Source organism: Ceraceosorus guamensis (genome assembly GCF_003144195.1).
Source record: "Ceraceosorus guamensis strain MCA 4658 unplaced genomic scaffold IE81scaffold_12, whole genome shotgun sequence".
NCBI classification, from domain to species: domain Eukaryota; kingdom Fungi; phylum Basidiomycota; class Exobasidiomycetes; order Ceraceosorales; family Ceraceosoraceae; genus Ceraceosorus; species Ceraceosorus guamensis.
The window spans coordinates 201,968-223,930 of record NW_020290007.1 but is presented as its reverse complement, the minus strand read 5'-3'; the positions used below and the strand labels follow the sequence as shown (position 1 = coordinate 223,930).

The 21,963-nt window shown below is 56.5% G+C and overlaps 5 protein-coding genes across 5 annotated transcripts; 2 read left to right on the top strand and 3 right to left on the bottom strand.

Annotated features, from left to right (window-relative positions):
• Positions 1-805: 805 nt before the first annotated feature.
• IE81DRAFT_29885 (hypothetical protein) lies at positions 806-6,716 on the top strand. Its single transcript, XM_025512191.1, has 2 exons — positions 806-1,175; positions 1,252-6,716. Exon 2 carries the CDS (start codon positions 1,281-1,283, stop codon positions 6,492-6,494), a length of 5,214 nt encoding a protein of 1,737 aa, XP_025371470.1. The 5' UTR covers positions 806-1,175; positions 1,252-1,280; the 3' UTR covers positions 6,495-6,716.
• Positions 6,645-8,589, bottom strand: IE81DRAFT_321463 (NAD(P)-binding protein). The gene is made up of 5 exons (XM_025513348.1): positions 8,039-8,589; positions 7,905-7,932; positions 7,491-7,816; positions 6,943-7,343; positions 6,645-6,857 (listed from the first exon to the last, which is right to left on the bottom strand). The coding sequence occupies exons 1-5, from the start codon at positions 8,303-8,305 to the stop codon at positions 6,773-6,775; spliced, it is 1,107 nt and encodes a 368-aa protein (XP_025371469.1). The 5' UTR covers positions 8,306-8,589; the 3' UTR covers positions 6,645-6,772.
• Positions 8,590-9,679: 1,090 nt separating this feature from the next.
• IE81DRAFT_29818 (clathrin adaptor, sigma subunit/coatomer, zeta subunit) lies at positions 9,680-10,942 on the bottom strand. Its single transcript, XM_025512174.1, has 3 exons — positions 10,314-10,942; positions 10,172-10,243; positions 9,680-10,084 (listed from the first exon to the last, which is right to left on the bottom strand). The coding sequence occupies exons 1-3, from the start codon at positions 10,842-10,844 to the stop codon at positions 9,851-9,853; spliced, it is 837 nt and encodes a 278-aa protein (XP_025371468.1). The 5' UTR covers positions 10,845-10,942; the 3' UTR covers positions 9,680-9,850.
• Positions 10,943-12,925: 1,983 nt separating this feature from the next.
• On the top strand, positions 12,926-15,395 carry IE81DRAFT_287442 (P-loop containing nucleoside triphosphate hydrolase protein; the record flags this gene model as incomplete). Its single annotated transcript, XM_025511710.1, has 4 exons — positions 12,926-13,635; positions 13,708-14,359; positions 14,443-14,592; positions 14,667-15,395. 4 exons carry the CDS (start codon positions 12,926-12,928, stop codon positions 15,393-15,395), a joined length of 2,241 nt encoding a protein of 746 aa, XP_025371467.1.
• A 308-nt stretch (positions 15,396-15,703) lies between these two features.
• IE81DRAFT_29787 (hypothetical protein) lies at positions 15,704-21,422 on the bottom strand. The gene is made up of 5 exons (XM_025512166.1): positions 18,002-21,422; positions 17,647-17,933; positions 17,382-17,574; positions 17,118-17,310; positions 15,704-17,047 (listed from the first exon to the last, which is right to left on the bottom strand). Exons 1-5 carry the CDS (start codon positions 21,279-21,281, stop codon positions 16,012-16,014), a joined length of 4,989 nt encoding a protein of 1,662 aa, XP_025371466.1. The 5' UTR covers positions 21,282-21,422; the 3' UTR covers positions 15,704-16,011.
• Between the last annotated feature and the right edge of the window lie 541 nt (positions 21,423-21,963).

Genomic DNA, 21,963 nt, shown 5'->3' with positions numbered 1-21,963 from the left:
AGTCTGTCTTTCGATTTCAGTGTCCCGCCTCACGCAGCTGGGCTTTGAGGCAATCCGCACGCGAGCATCACCTCGGCGTCTCGCAGGCACCTCATTTCATGCTGTCAGCCGTTGGCTTGGCCCGACGGCTGCACTTACCGTACAGTACCAACACGTGCCAATTTCCATGTGTCTGAGTGTGGCAGCTACATCGATTCATCCGGATGTTGAGCGGGCTTGCATAACGGCTTTTCTCCCACTTCCACTGGTAGAGTGACCTTTAGCTTCGGCCAGCCGCTACCAGGCATCTTGCCAACCGTCTTCACAGTCTAAAATCCCCAATGAGGCGACTCAGAATGATCGTGGGGGGGGGGGGGGGGGGGGGGGGGGGGGGGGGGGCTGATTGGACCTTCAGCGGGCATGCCCCTCTCGTCCGATTGGGCAAGGTCCCGCCTTGGCAGGCATGGCGCCACCGGTTAACCTGATGATCACTTCCCACTGAGCGTACAGACACTCTGAGAGCAGGAGAATCGCGCGCAGCTGAGACAATTTCACTTGGATCTCGCGGCCGCTGCCGCTGTGGTCATCTCGAGATTTTGAGGGTGCGTCGGCTGCTCGATTTGCAGCACAAGCGGTAGGCAGACGTGATCCACTCACCTATCCTAACTGTACTTGCGCGGGGTCCCGCACAGGCTCGCTCCCGCCATCAGCAGCTAGCTGCACGTCACGACCCGCCGACGGCACGCGGAGAGAGACTCAAGACTGCGCTGCGCTAGAGCGTCATGAATACCTGCAAACTTGCGCTGCGATTCATCGCAAGGGGGACCGGGCTGTGCCGCAGAAGCGTATAGGTGCGGCACATTCACATTCAGGTTCACATTCACGATTGTAATTGTGATTTGTCGTGGCGACGCTAGCAGAGCGCTAGCAATTGCCGTCAGCAGTGAATTGTCACTGTGTAAAACGTGCGAGGATCAGGTGCTGCCCGCTGCATTCACACATTCGCATTCCTGACATTCAGGGCTTCACCATCAGCACTTCGCGCTCTTCAGGTCGCCTTCTCTTTCTTCAACCGAAGCATCCTTCGCGCATACATCATCCCTTCATCCAACACCATCTTATCAATTCCACCTCGACCGATCATTCGATTCAAGCCGTGTGACATAGGCTTCAACATCAACGTGCGCCCGGCTCGGGTGAGTTCAGAAGGCACGCGCAGTGTCTCAAGTACTCAGCGTTTCGCTGACACGCCTGCGCTTATGCGAAGAGCAGCGGAAATTGCCAACAGCCAGGAGGAAGGGATGCTCCGGGAACGCTCTGACCAGGCGGATCGCTCGCGGTCGATCGATGCGTCTGGCGCTGCCCAGCCTTTGGCGCAGCAAGCTCCCTTAAACCTCCCGAGCAGCCAACTCAACCGTCATAGTTCTACTCGTAGCGTGACTTCACCGACAGCGTCGACATCTTCTCATCTGCTGGGTCGTTCGGACTGGTTCGGTCCCACAGAGGATGAGGATGACTACGACGACTCGGCGAAGATTTCGCCTTCCGCATTCGAGCACGACACCATCCTCGGTGTGGATGCCGCAGTGTTCTGGGCACGCGCCCAGGCGGAGCTTATCGATTCGCCCAAGCCCCAGGCACAGGAGTTGCCTGAGCCTTCTGGTTCAGCCCTGCAGCCTGTTCACGCACAGCCTGAGATACAGCAGCCTGGCAAGCCTGCTGCTACCGAGGTTGCCGCACTGGAAGCCCCGGCCGAAGTCGAGCCTCATCAGGCTTCAACTCCTAAGGAGTCCTCAAAGGTTGGGCTGCTGGCTCGGAAGTCTCTGCGAGGGCGACGGCGGGCAAGTCTGCCTGCCCCTTCCCCACAGAGCAGCTCTGCTCCTAGCGCAGACACATCCACGTCCGCTGCGGCTCTTTCTGCTCAACCTCTCAACGCATCACTCTCCGCAACTCCTACCATAAACGGACTTGCTTCCACTATTGGTAGTCAAAAACTTCAGCGGCGTGCCACTGGCGGAGGTATTCTGAGCCGTTTGCGACGTATCAATCGCAAAGAGTCGCGGCGACCGGGCACGGCGATTGATGAGGAAGCTGCCAAGAGTAATAAGGATGACATGACAGCGACGCCTGATCTCAGCTCAGCGGACACTTCCCTCCAATCTGAAGACAGCAGTGCACCACCCGGCGAGCAGCGCGCGGAATTCTTGGACAAGGCGGACGCTCTGACGCGACCTCCGCCTAGTCGTCAAATTTCTCATCTCGATGGTCTGGAAAGCCCATCAGAGGCTTCGGAACGGCAAGCACTCGATGCAGTCGCAAATGCTGTTGTAGCACCACTGCAAGTCGATGTCAGCGCACGACCAACGACGCCCTTCAACTTTAAAGATGTCGGCATCGAACGACAGCCACAATTGATCTCTGCTGGCGACGAAGGCGACTCTGACAGCTATCAGAGGGTGGGTGTAGGGCATCCAAGAATTCATAGCATTCAGCCAAGCTTAGTAGATGACGAAAGCATCAGAGGCACCGGCGATAGCGATGAAGAGGGCGAAGGGGATGGCACTGTTGGTGCTGCTGGCATACTGAGCATCGATGATAAATGGCTTGAGAGCAGGATAGAGCAGAGGAGAAGAGAAGAATTCGAGGATCAGTCGGCTCATCCCCTTGCTTCCGGAACAAGCACCGCCGGACCTCGAGCCGAAGAACCGCAGTCGGCCAGCCTAACAGACCAAGTCCCGGCTCCACCTGGCGATACGACCTCGCCTTTGACCTCGCCTTTGACCAGGTCTGGCTTCCAGCTCCGATTGCCGCAGGGAGTCATCGCCGCTGCCAGACAAGGCCACGTACGGAAGGTCAGCGTTCCAGGTGCCTTCCTCACAGATGACGATGGCACAGATTCGTCTGCCAATGCGTCCCCTGTGGCCGACGCGCCTCTTGGTGACGCGCCATCGACGCCAGGTGCAAAGACACAGCAACATCAGCGAGACGCCACTGTCTTTGCGGATGCACATTCACGACAAACGAGTCGAGCTAGCGTGCAGTCAGAGAACACGAACGGAGCTCCAGAGGTCAGTAATGAGCGTGTCGCTACGAAACTTCCTATGAAGCCTCCGGGCCATTGGGCTGGCGCAGAGGATGAGGATGCTCCGACTCCGCGGGGACATGCTGTGCAGAAGACGTCGTACTTCGAAGCACAGGATACACATTCGCGCGATGCGAGCACCAGCAAGCACCCTGGCGTAGATGGGCCGACACTATCGCAGGTCACTGCTCCTCCGATATTCAGGAACGTAAAAGCGCCAAAGCACACGTGGCTCAGACACACCGAATTGGGCGCTCCACACCTCGGATGCTTCATGCGCACTCTAGTGGAACGCCAGATGAACTTTGAACTGGCTCGCTCCTGGCTTTTGACTAGCATCGCAGCGCCATCGGAGCCCGCAGCATTGGGCAAAGATGATCTCGCCATCTTCAAGCGTAGCCCTCACGACGTAGGCCTTCCGCGACCTCGCCTCCCCATTCTGCACTTCATGCTTGCTCGAGTCCTCTCGACATGCCCACTGTTGGTCGACTCGGTCGCTCCCAAGGGCACGGCGGTCTCGAGCGAGGTGGCGGAGGGCTTCATGTCCAGCGCCATCGTCCCACTACTGCGTGCAAGGCAGTCCATGTCGCTGAGTCATGCCGTTGATAGACATGGAGAAGGCATGGGGACGGAATTCGATGCAAGATCTACGTTGGATGAAGTTCAAGGCGTACTGACGCGCGGCATTGCTGCCTACGTGACCTCGATTCTTGGCGCGAGCTTGGCGCGGGAGGGTCTCAAGATGACCCAAGTGCCGTTGCCGAATGGAATCAACACCTTGATGCCGCTCTCGGCCTACTACGCTCACCGAGCGCCTATGCCAAAGCTCAAGCAAGGCGGTTATGAGGTGGATATTGTGAGCTTGCGTGCACACTCTGCCACAGAGTGCGAATTCGTCATTGCCATTCGTCGCTTTGGCTTTCCGGTCTCATACGTCATCCGCAGCGAGGACGACTTCTTCGAATATGCGCGTGGCCTCGCAGCGGAACTAGGACCGAAAGCGCGGGTGCGACCTCTGCCGCCCAGACCAATAGCAGGAGCGAATGGAGGTGAATACTCTGGCTCTTTGGGTCCTCTGACTGGCAACGCAGCTCTTGCTGGATCTCAGAACGGCCGTCGCGATTCGATGAGCTCCCTCCGCAGTCTCGTCACCTCAGGTTTCCGCCCGAGCCAGGCGAATGAGGCCTCTCAGAGCGTTCTGTCGGTGCAGACAAACAAGAACACAGGCGCAGTCAATGGCGCTGCACCAGCTTCGCCTCTTTCCCCGCGCATGCACAGATATGGTGGCGGCGTTCCACCTCGTCCAAGTTTCTCGCGCACGAGAAGTACGGATTCCTCAAGGCCTGGCTCTATTCATCCAGCTCAGGACACTCAATCGGCTCACGGTCACGCTCCGCAAGCGTCTGGCACAACGGGACGAAACACGAGTCAAGTCTCTCTTGCTGGTAGTGAGCGGGCATTGCCTCGCGGACGAAGTCAGGTGAATGTCGCTTCACCGCCCATCAAAGACCCTGCTCTGCCACTCTCGCCATCTGCTGCGGAAGGCTTCGTCCAGCTTGACAACTCGAGCAAGGCGATGATGGGTACCACCTCGTCCAAGGGTGGTGACGGACGAGGTCGATCACGCTTGTTCTCCAAGCGATCTTCATCTCGTGGTCCTTCTCCATCAGGCTTACGATACAAGGAGGCTGGCGGCATTGGTCGCGACAAATCCGCTCGCAAAGCGGCTGCCGAGGGCGAGTACATTGCTCCGTCTGCCCATCACGAGGCAAGAAGACAGCATTTGCGGAGCTGGCTTCGTGATGCCTTGGCTGTACGTGGTGCTGGACACTGCTCGGAGACTCGCCAGTTCTTGGTTACAGGCAGCTTCAGTGATAAGGAGCTTCGGACTGGAACTAGAGCAGACCTGGAGATGCGCCATCGTCTGGACGAGGAAAGTCGTGGGGAACGTGAGGCAGTGGCAGCTGGCTCGGCAGAAGAGGTCATCGAGTTGCAGGATGAGCAGAACGCTCTTTGGCGCAGCTGCACGACTCAGCAAGGATTTTTGGATGCTTTTGGGGCACTTCGAACCAGTCCGACATTCTCTGAGCTGCCACTCCCATACCAGCGCTTAGCATCTTGGGCCAATCTCAAACTAGCCCACGTCCTCTATGGCATCTTTGTCAGCGGCAGCGAGTCTAGCAAGAACCTAATCAGAGCTCAGGATCTTTTCAATGCCATTCCGTGGCGCGGCTTGTCTTTTGCCATGCGGGATCCTACGGGAGTCATGCTGCAAAGGGTGCGTGCGGCTCTGCAAGGACAAGACTTTTTGGACCGGCTACTTGCCGTGTTACTTGAAGACGGCGGGGGCAAAGGGGGCATGCAGCTGGAGCTAGATGACCTTCGACGCCGCTTCGGATCGCCAGTATACCGCAAGATCGAAGCGTTCGTGTCCTACACTGACGCCAAGAAGCGTTTGATCCGTTCAAGTGCGGAGTCAGCTCGCATTCCACTCGTGGCAGCCATTGCGCGTGGTTCAGACGCTCCGCGCCTCACCGAGGAAGGTGTCAAGCGCATCGTGCGAGCAACTCGTGCCTGGCAGGACTTTCACGCCACATTGCCGAACGCCAAAGACATACAACGGGAGCTTAAGGCGAGCGTCGATGTTCGTCTCATTGCGGACATGCAGCGCGCCTTGAGACTGCTTTCGCTGCGCCGAGACGCAGAGGAGATTCGAGTTGCGTTGGAAAAGCCAGAGATTAGAGACATCTTTTCGGCCCTGTTTGAGCCGTTTGGTAACGCTCTCAGGCGACTGCACAAGTCGAGTGCCAAGATGCCGGACGCTGTTGCGGATACAAAAGAGTTCCTCGCGCGTCTACTGGACGTCGTTTCCGGCTTAAGATCGAGAGTGCAGGATCCTTGGAGGAGCATCTCAACGATTGCCACTCTACTTGACGACGCTGTGCCGGGCTGGTATGCATTCTTGCACTCGACAGTGACACTGCCAGACGGAAGCAACGGCGGCTCGCTCACAGAGGACATCTTTGTCTGGCTGCACCATTTGGCAAGACTGGCAGGCAGCGGCTGCGACGACATCATTGCTGCTTGGGCACCTCCGTCGCGACCCGCGTCGATGATGCACGAGTCCGAAGGATCTAAGTCGCCACCTCCCGCGCCTCTTTCCGGTCCATCGGTGCTAGACGCATCTGCTCGAGGGGACATCACCGAGCTAGAAGCTGCTGCGCGTCGCAAGAAGCAGGCCGAGTTTGTCGAAGCTTGCAGATGGGCAGCAGGGGATGTGGACGAAGCACAACCCGTTCAGGTCTTTGGAGCGGCTGGAAAGACTAGGACCGAGGCTATCTTTGCGGACCCTATCAAACCTGCCCCTCCCACGCCTCACTTGGATCGTTTCAGACCTGCATTTAGGGATGCGCTTGCTAGGGTGCTGAGGTGATGCTGCATGCATGCTCTCGACCCGATCTGCATTTCCCTTCCGTTCATTTGCCCCGGATTCGCTGCCTCTACGTGCAAAAGTATTCTCGGAACGCATTGGAAACTCCTCATACCCATTTACGCACGCAGCCTCTTGACATGTATGCAGAACCCCAACTGCTAATGGTGATGTTCGGGTTTGCACGTGCATCTTGATGCAGCGACACATCACAAAAGGTGTTGCATATCATCCTAGTTTCAAGTATCCAATGCGAACGGGGCGCCATCACGGATGAGGATCTACAGGGCAAGCACCTTGTCAGATGGATATGGCTTCCACTTGCGCTCCTCGTAATCTTTGAGCGCGGCGACTGTATCAAGGACGCTGTTGTGGGCAAGCAGAGGAGGCGCATGAGTTGCCAAGAGTAGCCTGGTAGCAGACCGAACAATTTTGATAGCGATCAACTCACATGGTAGGGATAGATTTGTACTTGATGCCTAGCTGCTCGGCAGTCTTTGACCCGTCCAGAGAATTCTGCACCACCTCTTTTCCCTTCCCAGGTTTACCAATCGGTGTCGCTCTCTTCCATTCTTCAGGCACCAAACCCTGCGCATCGCCATGCACAGCATCGGCGATATCCTGAAACGTAAAAGGTCCAGAAGTGGGCGCGTAACGTTGACCTCCTGCTTGGGCGTGCCTTAGGGCTTGCACGTGCGTTTCGGCCACGTCTCGAACGTCTACTAAAGACCCGCCAGGTGTTAGAAGGTCAGACTCGGACTTGGAGCCGTGAAGTAGTCCCCAGAAGATGGACAGCGAAGTGTTGAGCTTCTCTGCTCCGCCCGACACGTCGTGAATGGGAGGGCCAAAAATCTGCACGTGCCGCAAAATCAAAGAGAGCAAGCAGAGGTGGGGAGGGGCATGGCAACGAAATGTGCAGACTTTAATTTTGTGGACCAGCGCAGAAGCTTGTGCGGTGGTGCGGAGCTTGGGAAGAAGTGGGTTCGAAACACTACTCACGAATGGTGGATTGACAGTGACCAGATCCCAAGGCACTTTTTTCTCCTCTACGAAAGCCCACGCAGCTCTCTCTGCGAGCGTCTTGGAAGCTCGATATGCAGCCAAAGGATCTTGATCTTCTCCCTTTTCTGCGCTCTCCTTGGCGTGCGTCTCGTTCCAACTCTCTTCGTTGAAGACCGTAGGTACGGGTTTGGACACTTCCACGATGGCCGCAAAGGAGGAAAAGATGATGACGCGTTTGACAGAAGTACCGTGCGAGTGGATGCTGTTCAGAACGTTTTTGGTGCCGTTCACTGCGGGATGCACCAGCTTGGTCAGGGCTTGGCCTGAGCCAATGATGGGCAGTGGACGAAAGTGGTGAGCGCGTGGTCTGTTGCGCTGATAGCCTGGAGTGGGAGCGCACAATCGACGCACCTTTGGCATCGTAGTGGAACGGCGAGCCCTTGTGACATGGTCACAGAAGATATTCGCATGACATGGTGCCCGCACGGTCAATTCCCGTTCTGCTCGAGGGCGAAGAAGCGTCGGACAAAAGAAAGCGAACGTACCGAGTGAAAGACAGCATCCACACCGACGACTGCCTGATCGAAAGCTCCTTCCTTCTCCAAATCCTCCGCAATGACAAACTCGAACTTGTCCTTTGCAAATTGTTGTTGCTGACTCTGAAACAATTGTTCGAGGTAACGACCCTTTTCTGTTGAGCGGACTGTGCCGCGCACGGAAAAGCCTTGACGTAGCAGAGCTAGACATAACCATGCTCCCGCATAGCCGCTTGCACCCGTCACTAGCACTTTGCCCGATTGGATGGCTGGCATGATGACGCAAGTGTGGGTATGAATGTAAATGTCGAGGTGGCAAGTCAGAGGACGCCGGGTTGCAAGCTGAGCGAGCGAGCGAGCGGGCGAGGTGCACAAGTATGCGGATACTTGTGGGATGTGTGCTATCAAGCCGAGGACGTGTTGGAGGCAAGCAAGCAAGCAAAATGGATATTTGCTATATATATAACCATACACCACCACCACCACCACCACCACGGGTCCAAAGTCAGCATGCATGCATCAACAGTATCTCGTCGCTGTTCGGGACGCTCGAGTAATCGCGAAGTTGGAAGTTGAAACGCCAACGAAGGCCTACGACGGACGATCAACGCGCATGCACGGCGTGCTCGCTGAGTCGCTCCTCAAAGTGGAGGTGGCGTGTGTGTGTGTGTGCATCCATTCGTGATTCGTGATTCTGCTGGCCAGCAGGCCATTGTGATTCATGATTCACGTGATTCTGATTAACTACTCATCAGCCTGATTCACGACTCGGTTCCTTGATCATTCATTTTGATTGTACCCGTGATCCACTGATCCGATTGTGGAGGAAGGCGAGTGCCCGTCCATGCGGCCGAGCTCGTGCTCCACCTTCATCTCCGCCGGCAAGTCGCTGTGCAGCAGGGCAGCAGGCCAGCCTCGCGCGCGTGCGACGGCAGGAGATATGCTGACACCGCAGTGCCAATGCACTCCATCGAGCGCGGCGACCAAGCACTACTCAAAATTAAGAGTACAGGAAGAAACCAAAATGCGTAGAGAGGTAACTACCTGTCTGCTGGCTTACCCCCTGCGCCGTCAAAGGAAGTCATCGCACAGACTCGAGATACAGTACACGGCGAGGCCATGATAGCCAGATAGATCGTTGTGGGATTGTGCTGAGCTATCAATCAGTGCCCAAAGACGCGATCGGTCAGCTCGCCGCGCACCCTAGGGCGCCCGGCTGTGATTGCGGTTGAACACGATGACCGTGCACGATGTACGATTCGTGTCGAACCCAGGCCCAGTGCGCTCTTGCTACAGCTCAGCACAGCACAGCGTGCACAGCAGACTTAGAGTCAGCAGAGTAGTGGGAGTAGTAAGTGTATGTATAGTCACGTGTGTGCATGCGCTTTTCCAGAATGCGGGAAGCAGGCGCAGCGCCATGATTTGCATTGCGGAACGACAGCCTGGCTCGAGCGATTCTTGCGAGCAGCCGAACATGTAGAGGGACAGAGGGCGCCGGCTCGCTCGCTGGGGTCAAGCATCCGTCGCACTCCCAGCCGTACCAGTTCCGCTCATCATCGAGAAGCTGATGACATGCCTATGCGAGTCCATGCGTAGATTGACTCGTCCTCGAGGCTACTAGGCCAGCATGATATCCGATGATCATGTCCAACAGTCTGCAGCTGGTCGAGGTGCTGCAACGCAGAACAGAAGCACTCCTCTTGGCGATGAGAGCGTATCGACAGTGAACAAACACTCTATTCCACGAGCAGGCAATTGTCGCATTGCGTTGGTCTCTCTGAAAAGTTTTGCGGGCAGCCAGCACCAAAGACTAGCGCCAGCTTATTGCGTAAACCTAGATATCTCTCTTCTCCAACTATCTCCCCACGTACCAGAGGCTGCACCTCCAGGAGCTATCCAATCGGCCAAACCAGGTAGAGCAGCAGCTACGGCTGAGCTTTGCGCTGCGCTCTTTTTTCTCGCTCGTGCACTCGCGCTAGCATTCGCACAAATGGACTCTAGAGAAGTATCCAGCACTAAACCACCTTGGATGATCTCGGACAAGATGGCATGTACCTGACGAGTGCGGATGCGGACGAAGAGAGAGGAAAGTAGGATGGGTGAGTACGGGCAAGAAGAGCTCGATCACTCGCATACACTCACCTCGTCGAAATGGAAGATGAGGTCAAGCTCGCACACATTCTCGAAACATCGATCCAGCGCTTCCACAAATACCTGATGGAGAGTCTCAGCGCAATGAATCAGCCCATGCCCATGTCGCTTCGAATCCGCATACCAGCCTCACCTGTATCAAGTCCAATATACCCAACGGACTCTCGCTCTCGTCCACGATACACGCAAAGTAAAGCGTCGCATAATTTCTCCAAACGATTTTCCAACCTCTTCCCAATCTCTCTTGCTCTTCCTCCTCCTGATCGCCTTCCACTCTTCCCTTTGTAATGCCGATGCGATCTCCCACTTCTGCTGCTGCTGCTGCCGCTCCATCATCCGCCTCTTCGTTCCGTCTCGCTTTGCCCTTACTGCCGCTAGCAGACAAGAACACCGGCGCAAATTCGCTCCCGTCCAAAAAGTTGGACTCGGCGTACTCTTCGGTGCCTAGCTCTGCATTTGTCTGAGCACCACTTGCGCTCGAAGAAGAAGCTCTAGCCCTATTGCTTCGGCCTGCACCCACGCTAAGACTGGACGGTCGATCGAATATACGAGTCTTGATTCGAGATACTAGCGCTACTTGAATCTGCGTAGAGAGAGGAGCGTAGATGGAGACCAGTCGGGGTTGTCCCTTGTTGTTGAAGATGAGGAGCGCATGTATAGCCATCGTGCGTGCGAGCTAGGGTCGAGCAGAGGATGATCAAAGCAGGTGTTTTTGTTGCTGGAACGATCTAGGATCGAGATGATAAGCTAAGATGGACGCCGAAGCTGACGTACGTGAATCGAGCTTTGAATTTGTCTCGGAGCGACAACAGACGCCAAGAGTCCGAGGCAGGTGTCGTGTAGTCCACGCGCACGGGCTGGTTATTGATGGTAGTGAATGCGTGCCTCGATTTCCTCGCGAGAATCAAGCGCGAATGTGTGTGGATGTCGAGATCTGTCAATCACAACCTTGAGCTGGCCAGGAAATAAGAATTCGGCTTGGATACGCTTTCTGGTGATGTTGGCATGATTCTGGACTCTCATGTATATACGCTTGGTTGTGCGTATGCGTACAGTGGAGCCGGAAGAGAGGCTCGTTGATCCGCGCCATTCCTCATTCGTGTTGAATGGTGGCTTTTGGCTTTGCATGCGTATGGATGTGCCCGCGAACAATCTCGATCGGCCGGCCGGCAGCAGAACACGCCAAGAGCGGCTGGCTGGCTGGCTTAATTGCTGTAGGCGCTGTGCTGCGCGCCTGTGTTAATTGGATGACGCGTGAGGCGCCATGCACGGCGCGTCTTGCGAGATGCAGACGCGAACTTGTTCGCACTTTATTGGCTTGCGTGTTGAATGATGCGTGCTTGTGATTGAAGGGTACGTACGTGTGCCATATACCTATAAACCGCTCGATCCAGGGCAACACGCGCTGGAGTCCAACGCCTAGCGACCCCTTCATCCACTCATCAGACAAGTACTTGGTAAGGACGTTCAGTCCTTCATAAAGCACAGCACATCCTTCGTATTCTTTCCAGCTGCTTCGCTCTCTCACTGATGCCCGAGTCGTATCGTGGCCTTGCCAAATCTTTACGTGCGATCTGCTGCCCCTCCAATCGCGGACCTCTCTGATCAGCTCTGCAGCCCGCGCTGAGCAGCATCGGTTCTCAGGAAGCATCATGTCACAACAAATCACTTCAGCCGGAACTCGCGAGGCTTTTCTTGCTCTTGAGGAAGTGGATGGATTGCTGAAGAGCCACGCGGCAGAGTCCGACGATGAAGAGATTCCGCCTCTACGCTTTGATCGTCATCCAGGTCCACTCTCTACTCTGGCAGCGAAGAGCTCGCAACGCTTCACATTTGGCACTTCGTCGCCACAGGATGCGCTCAAAAACTTGGGACGCAGCCCCTCACCTGTGACAGATGGTGCGAGAAGTAGCGTTCATCCCATCACGCATTCGAGGGTATCGGCATCTCCGTCTGCTGTCACAGACGCGACCACTGCTCAGGGACCTGTCGACCATTACAGAGCACCCGTCCGCATCGAGCTGGATGATGAGTATGCATTCGATATGGACGCCGATCTAGCTATGGCCGAGGATGAAGGGCATGGCCAAGGGCAGCTCCCACACGAGCAGGATCATGAGCAGCCTCCTATCGATCTGGACGAGCAAGAAGACGACGATGATGATGCAGGCTCGGACATTGGCGAACATCTCGCTAATCTGAGACGTGCTGCTGCCCAACTACGTGACGTGATGGTCGGAGAAGATGGAGATGAGGAGGCGGATGAAGAGCAACGAGGTCCCGTCGACGCGCAGTATCCAGCTGTAGCAGGTCCATCAATTGCCGATAATGGCGACAAGTCGAGCGACGTTGGCGAGCGCCTTGCTTTGCATGGAGTCGGCCGTAGAGCGCCAGCTGCTCAGTCTTCGACCGAGAGAGAGATGGAAGCCAGAGCTGTGGCCACCACGTCAACATCTGTCGCAACATTTGATGCCCTCATCGGCATGGACGGCATTCCAAAGTACATTCCTGCGGGCACATTCGGTGCGACTGCCATGAACGGGGAGAGCGTCAGATTTGAGCGACGCAGACGCATGCGAGGATGGAAAGTAAGTAATGCCTACACTTTGTAAGCGGTCGAGACCGATTCGCTGATGGACTTCGAGATTCTTCTCGTCCCCGCTCTAGTCCGCACCGCCGCACTTTGGAAAAGGCAGCACAGGTCTCCTATCCGAACCAGCTTACATACTCATACAAAAGGCGGAAATGGCAGCTGCAGAAGCGGTCGTGCAAAATGACGAGCGCTTGGCCGCGAGAAGAGCCAAGCTAGCCGCAGCTCAAGCAAAGAGGAGCGCCAATGCCATCGAGCAAGGTGGCGTGTGGGTGGAAAAGTATCGACCCAAACGCTACACCGAACTGCTTGGCGATGATCGCACCCATCGCGACGTCATGTCTTGGCTCAAATCCTGGGATGCTTGCGTGTACAAACGCAAAGCCAAGAAGCACGCGCGCGATGAGATTCATACTGGTGCGAGCAGCTATGGATCAGGATACCACGCTCGAAGAACCGAAGCGTACAGCGATGCGTGGAACAGACCTGAGCAGCGCATCTTGTTGCTCTCTGGTCCACCTGGACTCGGCAAGACTACGCTGGCGCACGTTATTGCCAATTCTTGCGGCTATGCGGTGCACGAGCTGAACGCAAGCGATGCTCGAAATTCCGCTGCGATTGAGGATAGGGTCAAGGTGGCTCTCGAAAGTGGCGCGGCGCTCGGAGATCATAGACCTACTTGTGTGGTGATCGATGAGATTGATGGAGCTACAGGAGGCACCGGAGAAGGGCCTAGCTTTATAAAGAGTCTCGTGAGATTGGTAGAGGTCGGAAATGCTCTCGATGCTGCGAACAAAGGCAAGGGCAAAAAGAAGAAGCAACAAAGACCTTTGCTGAGGCCCATCATTTGCATTTGCAACGATTTGTGAGTGGGTGAAGCTGATGCATCAGACCATCGAGTGCTGATCTGACGTGACTTCGCTCCCGCGATCTTCAGGTATGCGCCCGCCTTGAGGCCTTTGCGACCACTCGCGAGACTCGTCCGGGTCGGCAAACCCGCAGCGAACCACCTTGTGGCGAGGCTGAGGACAGTGTGCGAAGCAGAAGGTCTATCGACAGATACGAGGGCGCTCAACCTTTTGGCTGAACTCACCGACTGCGATGTGCGCTCCTGCTTGAATGCGTTGCAGCTGGCAAAGGCCCAGGGCAACACGCTCGAGGCTTCGCAGGTTAGGGACAAGGAAGGCAATGGACTAGCAGTCAAGGATGGCGGTAGTTCTACCGCCAAAGTCTTCGAACTGCTTTTCCGCACGCCTACTCCCAAGGAACGAGCTAGAGGGGTGGGGGCTAAGGACGGGCACGAAACGATGAGCCGCATCGTGGATGAGGTGACTTCCTGCGGAGAGCAAGAAAGACTGCTTCATGGGTGTTTTGAGCATTATCCGACGCTGAGATTGGTCGATGACGGATTTCTGCGGTTCAAAAAAATACACGACTGGATGGCTTGGAATGAAGCCGTGCATGCAAAGGGCTGGGAATTGGCCACGCACGAATTGGCGGGCTACCTGCCATGGGCTTTTGCTCCCTGGCACTTTTTGTTTGCCAACACTGCGAATGAGTTGCCGGGATTCGCAAAGGTCGATTACCAGGTATGTTGGGCTCGGAGAGCGCCATTTGCATCAACCCGTTGCGCTTCTGACTCGAGATTCCTACTTTCCCCCTCCCGTCTCAGAATCACCTCAAGCGCACGGCGTTCGATGAGATCGCGGCCGAGCTCTACACGTCTCTGCCGCCTGGTCTCAGGATCATGTTTGGCAAAGAGGCGGTCGTCACAGAGCTCGGACCATCTTTGATGCGCATGCTCAGTCCAGACTTACGTCCAGTGAGTGAGCTCGATTCTCGATTTGCACTACCCGATCGGTGCCGGAGTTGACACCTTCTGAATCTGCCGCACAGATCAATGCGCAAATTACTCGACCCGGAGAGAAGGAGATTTTAGCTGCTGTCGTTCAGATCCTCATTTCTCTGGGCTTGTCTTTGCAACAGGACAGAACGGAAGAGGGTCAACTGATCATGCGCCTCGAACCGGCTCTAGACGCTTTTGTGCAATACGAAGGGAAAAGATCGAAAGAGGTTGGGCCTGCAAGGTACGCTATTCGCTCGGCCATTGCGAAGGAGGTCGAGGCTGTCAAGATGCGCATCAAGTCCTTGAGTGTGAGCGCAGGCATGGACGCAATGGGCCAGCCTGTGAGGCACGAAGAGCTCGCTGCCAAAGCGGCCGCGGGCGCGATCGCGGTCTACAAAAACGGCGGAGATTCTGCTCTGCTCGATTCAGGCGCACTTTTCAGCTCCGCACTTACAACGACGACGACGACGACGACGCGCAAAGTCGCCGTGGATTTCTTTGGTCGCAAGATCCTTCCCGCCGCAGCACCTCTAGCACCCGTTGCTCCTGACAAGTTGGCAGAGATCCAATCGGATCAAGCAGCTATTCGGGAGACGGAAGCGCAAGTGGCCAAGAAGAAGGCTGCGGCTGCTCAACAGGCTGCACCTTTGCCGTCCCTCTTGCTCGAGAGGCGCGCTGCAAGAGCTGCTGCTGAAGGTGCTGCCAATCCGCATGTTCGCTTGCCACCTGCAAGCGGAGCAGCACCCGACGCTAAGAGACAGCGATTGCAAGCAGCGTGAAGTGTATCTTTTGCCTCGCTTGTGCGCGACCAGCGCCATCGTCTTCCTCGCAATTCATCGCCGTGCACACCACAGACGAGAACGAGACATTCGTCATGGATTGAACTAGGCAAGCAGCGTCCGTACAGAGAGAGGCAGGGAAATTTGTGGGAGCGGGAGTAGGAATTGGCGAAATCGTGAGACGTGGGGGTGAACGGCATTAGTAGCAAACAAACCTAGGTTGAATCTGCGCACTGATGAAGAATCGGAGATACGATGAGACACAAAGCGAAGAGAGAGAGAGAGAGAGGGAGAGGGACGGGGTGTGAAAAGACAAGGTCCGAGAGCTATCAGGTTGCGTCTACGTAAAGGACAGGGCTGGAGAAGAGCGAGGCGAGTTGTGAAGGGAGGTATTTGAGCCGTCTTCACTTGGACTGGCCCTCGTGAGGCTGGGCCTGTCGAAGCTGCGAAGAATCATTACGTGATCGCAGATGGCGAGAGAGCTATCAGGGAAGGGTGAGGTCGAGTACGTTTCCGTGTGTGAAGTCCGTACAAGCTCAGCGCTAGAGGCCCAGGGGCATTCGAAAGGCTGAGTGAGGACCGCGTCGATTGGTCAAAGTCGCGGGGTGGAGGACACCTAGTGGTTTTGTCGGGACTGGCGGCCCGTGTTTGATCCAGTGGGAGAGGTAGCGCTGCTGGGCGCGACTGAGCCTCGACGCGCTCCGCGCTGCACTTGTCGAACGCCCTGAGAAGATGCAACGGGACCATCATCAACGAGACTAAAGCCTCTGGATTGAGGTCGCTCGCGAGGCGGTCGTTGCGAGCCCGGAGGTGCGGGTGCCCCAGCTCCTTGCGGCAGGCCGAACGAATTGTCTTCCTCTGGCTCAGCTGTAAAGCCTTGCGAGAACTGCGCTTCGCTCAGACCCGGGTATCGCTGCTCGCTGGAGACGCTACCGTGTCGGATTTGCTGCTCTGCCGTCAGGCCTATGCCCGCCATTGCGGGCAGCACACCTCGTCCATCGTTGGGGTCTGGAGAGCTAGCCCCAGACGCCATCATCGGCCTCGACTCGTCCTCTGCACTGTACACCGAGGCGTAATTCTCGTATGGAGCGCGCGACGTGAGAGAAGTCTGGCTAGTCGACTGGGAAGACGCGATCGGCGAGGGATCGCGGGGTCTCGGAACCGTGACGGAGCCAGGGGCCCCTATGCTAGGCAAGCCGCGAGCCTTTTGCGCAGCATCCGGCCCAAGCGGTGCCGGCAGCTCGAGAAGAGGTACAGCATCAAGTCTGGCCCTTGCACCGCCTGTGGCCGAGCCTGTTTTGCTGTGGCCAGCTTCTGATTCGTAGCTCGGTAGCGCCATTGCTGCTGGGTTGATGAGCCTGCCGGTGGCATCCACGCCAGATGGATTGGAGTGGAAAGTGTCAGAGGAGACCATCGAGTAGCGGGTGCTGCCAGATCGTTCGGGAGAACCGGTGCGGTGAACGACGTCATAGGTAGAGTCTCGCGAATGCGTTCCTGACCTCCAGCGGCGATCGCGCTCGAATTCGGCCCAGCGCTTCATGGTGATGTTGGAGGCGTCGAACTTTCCTTCGACGTCGTCATGACCGCCGCCTTTGTCGCCTTGCACAACGCGAGTGGCACCCCAGGAGAAATCGTCCATGTGCCAGAATGCGCTGAAATTTCAAAAGAGAGGCGTAAGTTCCAGCGGGTTCGGCAACGACGGAGACGATCGGCACGACTCACTAGGATGGGAAGACGAAGTTCCAGATTGGCAGACTAAGCAAGTAGATGAACATCCAGCCAACATAGCTGAGCTTTCGAGAGGTGACGACAATGAGCAGACCTGGAAGACCAAGAATGATGGCCAAAAGCACCAGCGGGATGACAGGCGCAGGATGAACGTAGAAAGCCTGGGCGACGACATAGAAGGTGAAGGCTGCAGCAGCGGTGTGATTGAAGTCAGCACAACTGCGCAAGAAGTAACAGCTCACCGCAAGGGTGTCTCACCAATGGCTGCGGGAAGCACAAGAGTACCGGCGAGCTCCATGAACACAACGAAGCGCATCGAGAAGCAGAAGGTTCCGCAAAGATCGTTGACGAGGACCAGTTCAGCAAGATTGTGCACCGTCGAGTTGATCCAGCGACGTCGCTGTGACAGCAAGACCCTGAAAGTGTCTGGCACAATTGTCTTGCACACAGCCTGCAATAGACAGATGGGTGGGGAATGAGCAAGTCTTCGTTTACACTGGCGGGCGGGACACAAGGTACTCACTTGTGGCACGAACATCATCTTACGTTTGGGGAACGTTTTCAGCATGAGCGTGGTGAGGTAACGATCTTCACCAAGCAAGAGCAAGTTCTTCTTGTGGAGCGTGTCAACGACGTTCTCCGAGTAGTGCTCTACAATGTCTGGGTTGGCGAGAATGGGCACCCAGTAACCGTTCGGTCCTTTGGGGGCCTTGATACGATAAGCACTGAAGCAGCCTGGCAAACACGTCACACCACCGAAGCACGCTTCGAAGGCCTTGGTCTGATGATGAGAGATGTAGTACTCGAACACTACGGTGCAGAAAGACAGACCATCAGCACCTACTCCAGCCCGCATTGTGAGCTGGGAGTCTGCTCACCTTGAATCATCGTCACCCAAGTCTCGGTCTTGTTTGCAATCTTCGTCTCACCGCAAAGACCCATGATCTCGGGGTCCTCGATCATGCAAGCCGCCATTCGAGTCAGACTGTCTGGGAACACCTTTGTGTCTGCGTCGACCATCAGAACGATCTCGTAGTGGTCCGGGCTTACGCCAGTGACACGCCAGATGGAGTTGAAGAATTCGTAGTCGAAGGTCGTCATGCGCTCGTCGAACATGACGCGCTGCATGAAAGCCATGAGCATCACTTGCGAGTCGCGTTTTCCTCTGTTACCCGGCTTTGCCGAATCGGCCTCGAGCGGAGTACCGCACTTGGCCACGAGCACCATCGGCACGCGTTGCTGCTTGCTGCGCTCGACGGTCTCATCGTCGTACTCGTAGAATCCAGAATAGACCTTGGCCATATTGTGGCGCTTGTGGCCATCCGCAATAGCGACGTACGAATTGCCCTCAACCTCCTCTGGTGGCACGACAAAGTCTTTCATCATAGACAGAACGATGTCAGGTGTCGAGATCTCCGAACCAGCTCCCTTGACGATACCGTCGGCAACGACGAGTAACAGCTTGTGGCTGTTGGGATAGTCGGTAGTGGCCAGACTATCCAGTGTCGTTCGCAGTCCTTCAAAGGACTCGCTGTATGCAGTGACCAAGCAGATCGAGTGGGCGAGTGGGAAGTTGAACGGTTGGAAGTCGGCAGGGGGTTGAGGAACGACATTGTGCAGGGGAAATGGACAAGCACCCATCGCGCCTGTCAGCGCGGGTGAAGCGTCTCCAGAAAAAGAGGAACGTCGGGAGCCACCGGAAGCGCCGTGAGTTGCGCTTTGAACCAAAGACGCGGAGGAGCGAGCACCTTGTAGCGAAGGCGAACCGGGAGGACTGCCGCTCATCGGCGAAGCGAGACCTGTGAGACGACCGGCGCGCAGCGCTGGGCTATGTGCACCGCCCGCCACACTTGCAGGCCCACTTCGCATACCACCGCTCTTCTCCGACATTGCCGTGCGCATTGCAGCTTTGTTGGCTGCGCCGCTCAAGGCGATGCCCGTGCTGAAGCGACTAGTGGTCGGCAAGAACGATCGATGCTTCTTGACGTTGGGGCGATACCCTGCTGGGGCGGGACGGTATATGTCCTTGGACCACTGCTCAATCTCCTCTGCCCTCTTCATACGTTCTTCGTAAGTCTCGTTCTTGTAGTTGCCTAGACGCCAGCTCAAGAACCAACCGAAGATGACAGCCATGAAGAACTTGATAGCAACGACACCCAAGATAAAGACCAACGCGATGTAGAGTTCGACGTCGGCCGCGACGCAGCCGATGGTCTCTGAATCGATGAATCCGACTCGCACCAGATCTTCCAAGCAATCAAACACATCGTCCTGTTCCGACCGCAGTACACCTGCAGAGACGTCTCTGCCCGCGAATTTCTCGTTGCGAGGATTCAGCTGGGCGAACACTGCTGGCTTGGAGAGATTGGCGTGCAGTTGGCCTAGGCGGTTCAGGTCGAGTACAGAGCCTTTCCAAACGGCCAGATTGTGTGCAGGGTCCGTGATGTTGTCCCACGAATAGGAGACTTGGCCTTTGCGCATGGGATTGTCCGCACGCAAGAAGCGCTGTGCCACATCGGTCGGATGAATCCAGCTGGCGTTTGTGCTACCCACGGAACCATCCTGCCTATATGTGCCAGCAGGAAAGTAAGTGTCAGGTTGCGCACCATTGACGTTGACGTATGCGCGGCAGCGCTCGCTTGGCACTTGGAAGAGATTGCTGGCATCACGAGCTCCGGTAGACCACGGTTCAGAGTAGGCAGGATTGGAGTGGTTGTAAGGAGTGTCTGCCGCAAAAGGTCCAACTTGCGGGTGGAAGAATTCATTAAAATCGTAAGCCCATCCATGGATGAGCGTCGTACCAGACTCGATTCTACCGAGGTTGTAGCGAGTGCCTTTGCTGTCGCACACGACCTTGACAAATCCGAAAGTGATGAACCCGACAAAAGCCATGCAGACCGCGACGATGCTGAGGATACCGATCTTTTCCCTCCAAGCCCTCTGCTGCTCGGGTGTTTTGATGCCGAACACGCCTAGGCAAGGACCTGGGAAGCAGATCGTAATGACGTAGCAATACATCATCCAAGGCCCAACTGGGCCAGGTGCAATCTTGGACCTTCTAGAGACTGCATCTGGAGCCGGAACATCTTTGCGGGAGTGCGAGCGACTTCTTCGCAAGCTGACGCCTCGCTTCAAGATGTTGATGCCAGTCTCGACCTGATCTTCGTCACGTCCGAGAATGGACTTGCCTCTTCGCAGACCAGAGGAAGGTGGCGCTCTACCCAGACCTCCAGGAGGCATGTTTGGCGCACCAGGCCCGAAGAGGCCGGCGTGGGGAGACACCATGCCGAGACCGCTTACACCACCACCAGGGCCTTGAGTGCCCATAGACTCGTAGCCAGGCATGGCGGCACCATGCTGAGGGAGATGTCCGGTCGTGGAAGGCATGTAGCTGAATCCAGCTGCCCTGCCTTGCGCGTCAATGGCGTCCATCTGAGCAGCATGATTTCTATAATACCACTGTCGATGACTTGGGTCCATGCGTTCACGATCAGGACGTACGAGAGACTTCTTTCGGCGAAAGTTGGCTCCCGAGAAGCCAGACTCAGGATCGAGCATAGCTGCGCCGGACCCACCTGCGCCACCGCCGCCTAAACTGCTCACTTGACGCAACTCTGGCATGTCCGAGACACCAGACTGCCCGCTGAAGCGACGGTCACCCATGTCCTTCTTGATTACGGAGTCTCTTGAGGCGCCAGAGCGCTGAGCGTGGGGACGTTGGGCAGGCTCTTGGAACGAGACACTCTGCGGCAAAGGCGGTGGTCGTTGTAAAGACTGGCGTTGATCGTGACCAGCCGGTGCTGGCGCAGAGGCGTGGGCATTCGCAGCAGATGCTCGAACCGGTGCTCGGCTGCTGTGACCATCCGATGAGGCGTAATGCGAAAAGCTGCCACCCGAGCGATCGTCGTAAGGAACAGGAGGAGAAGAGTAGCGGGCGGGCGGGGACATGGGTCCACCAGCGCCACCGCTATTCTGACGCTGGGACCTTTGTCCTTGACGAGCCGAAGGTGCGACGGGTGGCGGGCCTCTCTGCGCTTGAGGCTGACCGCCATCGGGAATGACCAAGGGAGGCAGCGATCGATCTTGTTGCCCAATCTGTTGAGCAGCCCATCTTGGATCCCTTCCTGCACCACCAGGTTGTTGATTGAATGGATTCATGCCGGGCAACGAGAACGTGCGCCGGCGATGATGATGCTCGTCACAGCAACGAGCAATCGATCAAGAAGACGGTCTAAGCAACGACGGCGATGCGAAATGGCTAGCGAAGGAACTCCCCGCTCGAGACGATACCTCTCGCAATTTGAGGCAAAACTGCCTGGCGACCAAATGACGCGCTTCGTTTGGCGCCGAAATGGACGAGTAGAGCTGTACTAGGACAAGGTATTGGCTGGCGGGTCGGGTGTTGCGAGAGAAGTCGCCCGTCGAAGAGGGACGATCTGGTCAGAGATCTGCCGGCGCGCTTGTCGGGGTGGCTGGCGTGGCCTGAGCGAGCAGGTGCGGAGAGGGAGTCGTGAGGGTATCGGGAGTGCGCAAGAGCAGCTTGCTCCGGCGACAACGCACAAGGTGGGTGCCAAAGGGTGGGGGGTAAAAGACGTGGGCTTGGCGAGGCGAAACCAACGCGTTGCCAAGGGAGATGGCGGGTGAGAAATTGCGGTGAGAATGTCGAGTAGCCAAGATTGTGTGTTCCGAGTCGTGAGTGCAAGCTGCCGCAGGGCAGAGAAGCGCAGGGCAAGTTCGGTTCGTTGCGCTGCTGCTTGGTCGGTCGGTCATGACGATTTTGCACCCTAAGGGTCCCCTCTCTTCGGGCTTGGCTGTGCTTGCTGGTGCATGGAGCGCGAGC

Bases quoted from the DNA above. Each gene is read 5' to 3' on its own strand.
- IE81DRAFT_29885 (XM_025512191.1), top strand. From the start codon at position 1,281: ATGCTCCGGGAACGCTCTGACCAGGCGGATCGCTCGCGGTCGATCGAT.
- IE81DRAFT_321463 (XM_025513348.1), bottom strand. From the start codon at position 8,305: ATGCCAGCCATCCAATCGGGCAAAGTGCTAGTGACGGGTGCAAGCGGC. The intron at 7,933-8,038 runs GTACGTTCGCTT...CCATGTCACAAG, and splicing joins TGGATGCTGTCTTTCACTCG to GGCTCGCCGTTCCACTACGA. The intron at 6,858-6,942 runs GTGAGTTGATCG...TGCCCACAACAG, and splicing joins TACAAATCTATCCCTACCAT to CGTCCTTGATACAGTCGCCG.
- IE81DRAFT_29818 (XM_025512174.1), bottom strand. From the start codon at position 10,844: ATGGCTATACATGCGCTCCTCATCTTCAACAACAAGGGACAACCCCGA. The intron at 10,244-10,313 runs GTGAGGCTGGTA...ACTCTCCATCAG, and splicing joins GTATATTGGACTTGATACAG to GTATTTGTGGAAGCGCTGGA. The intron at 10,085-10,171 runs GTGAGTGTATGC...CGCACTCGTCAG, and splicing joins TCATCTTCCATTTCGACGAG to GTACATGCCATCTTGTCCGA.
- IE81DRAFT_29787 (XM_025512166.1), bottom strand. From the start codon at position 21,281: ATGAATCCATTCAATCAACAACCTGGTGGTGCAGGAAGGGATCCAAGA. The intron at 17,311-17,381 runs GTGAGACACCCT...CCGCTGCTGCAG, and splicing joins TGTGCTTCCCGCAGCCATTG to CCTTCACCTTCTATGTCGTC. The intron at 17,048-17,117 runs GTGAGTCGTGCC...TTGAAATTTCAG, and splicing joins AACTTCGTCTTCCCATCCTA to CGCATTCTGGCACATGGACG.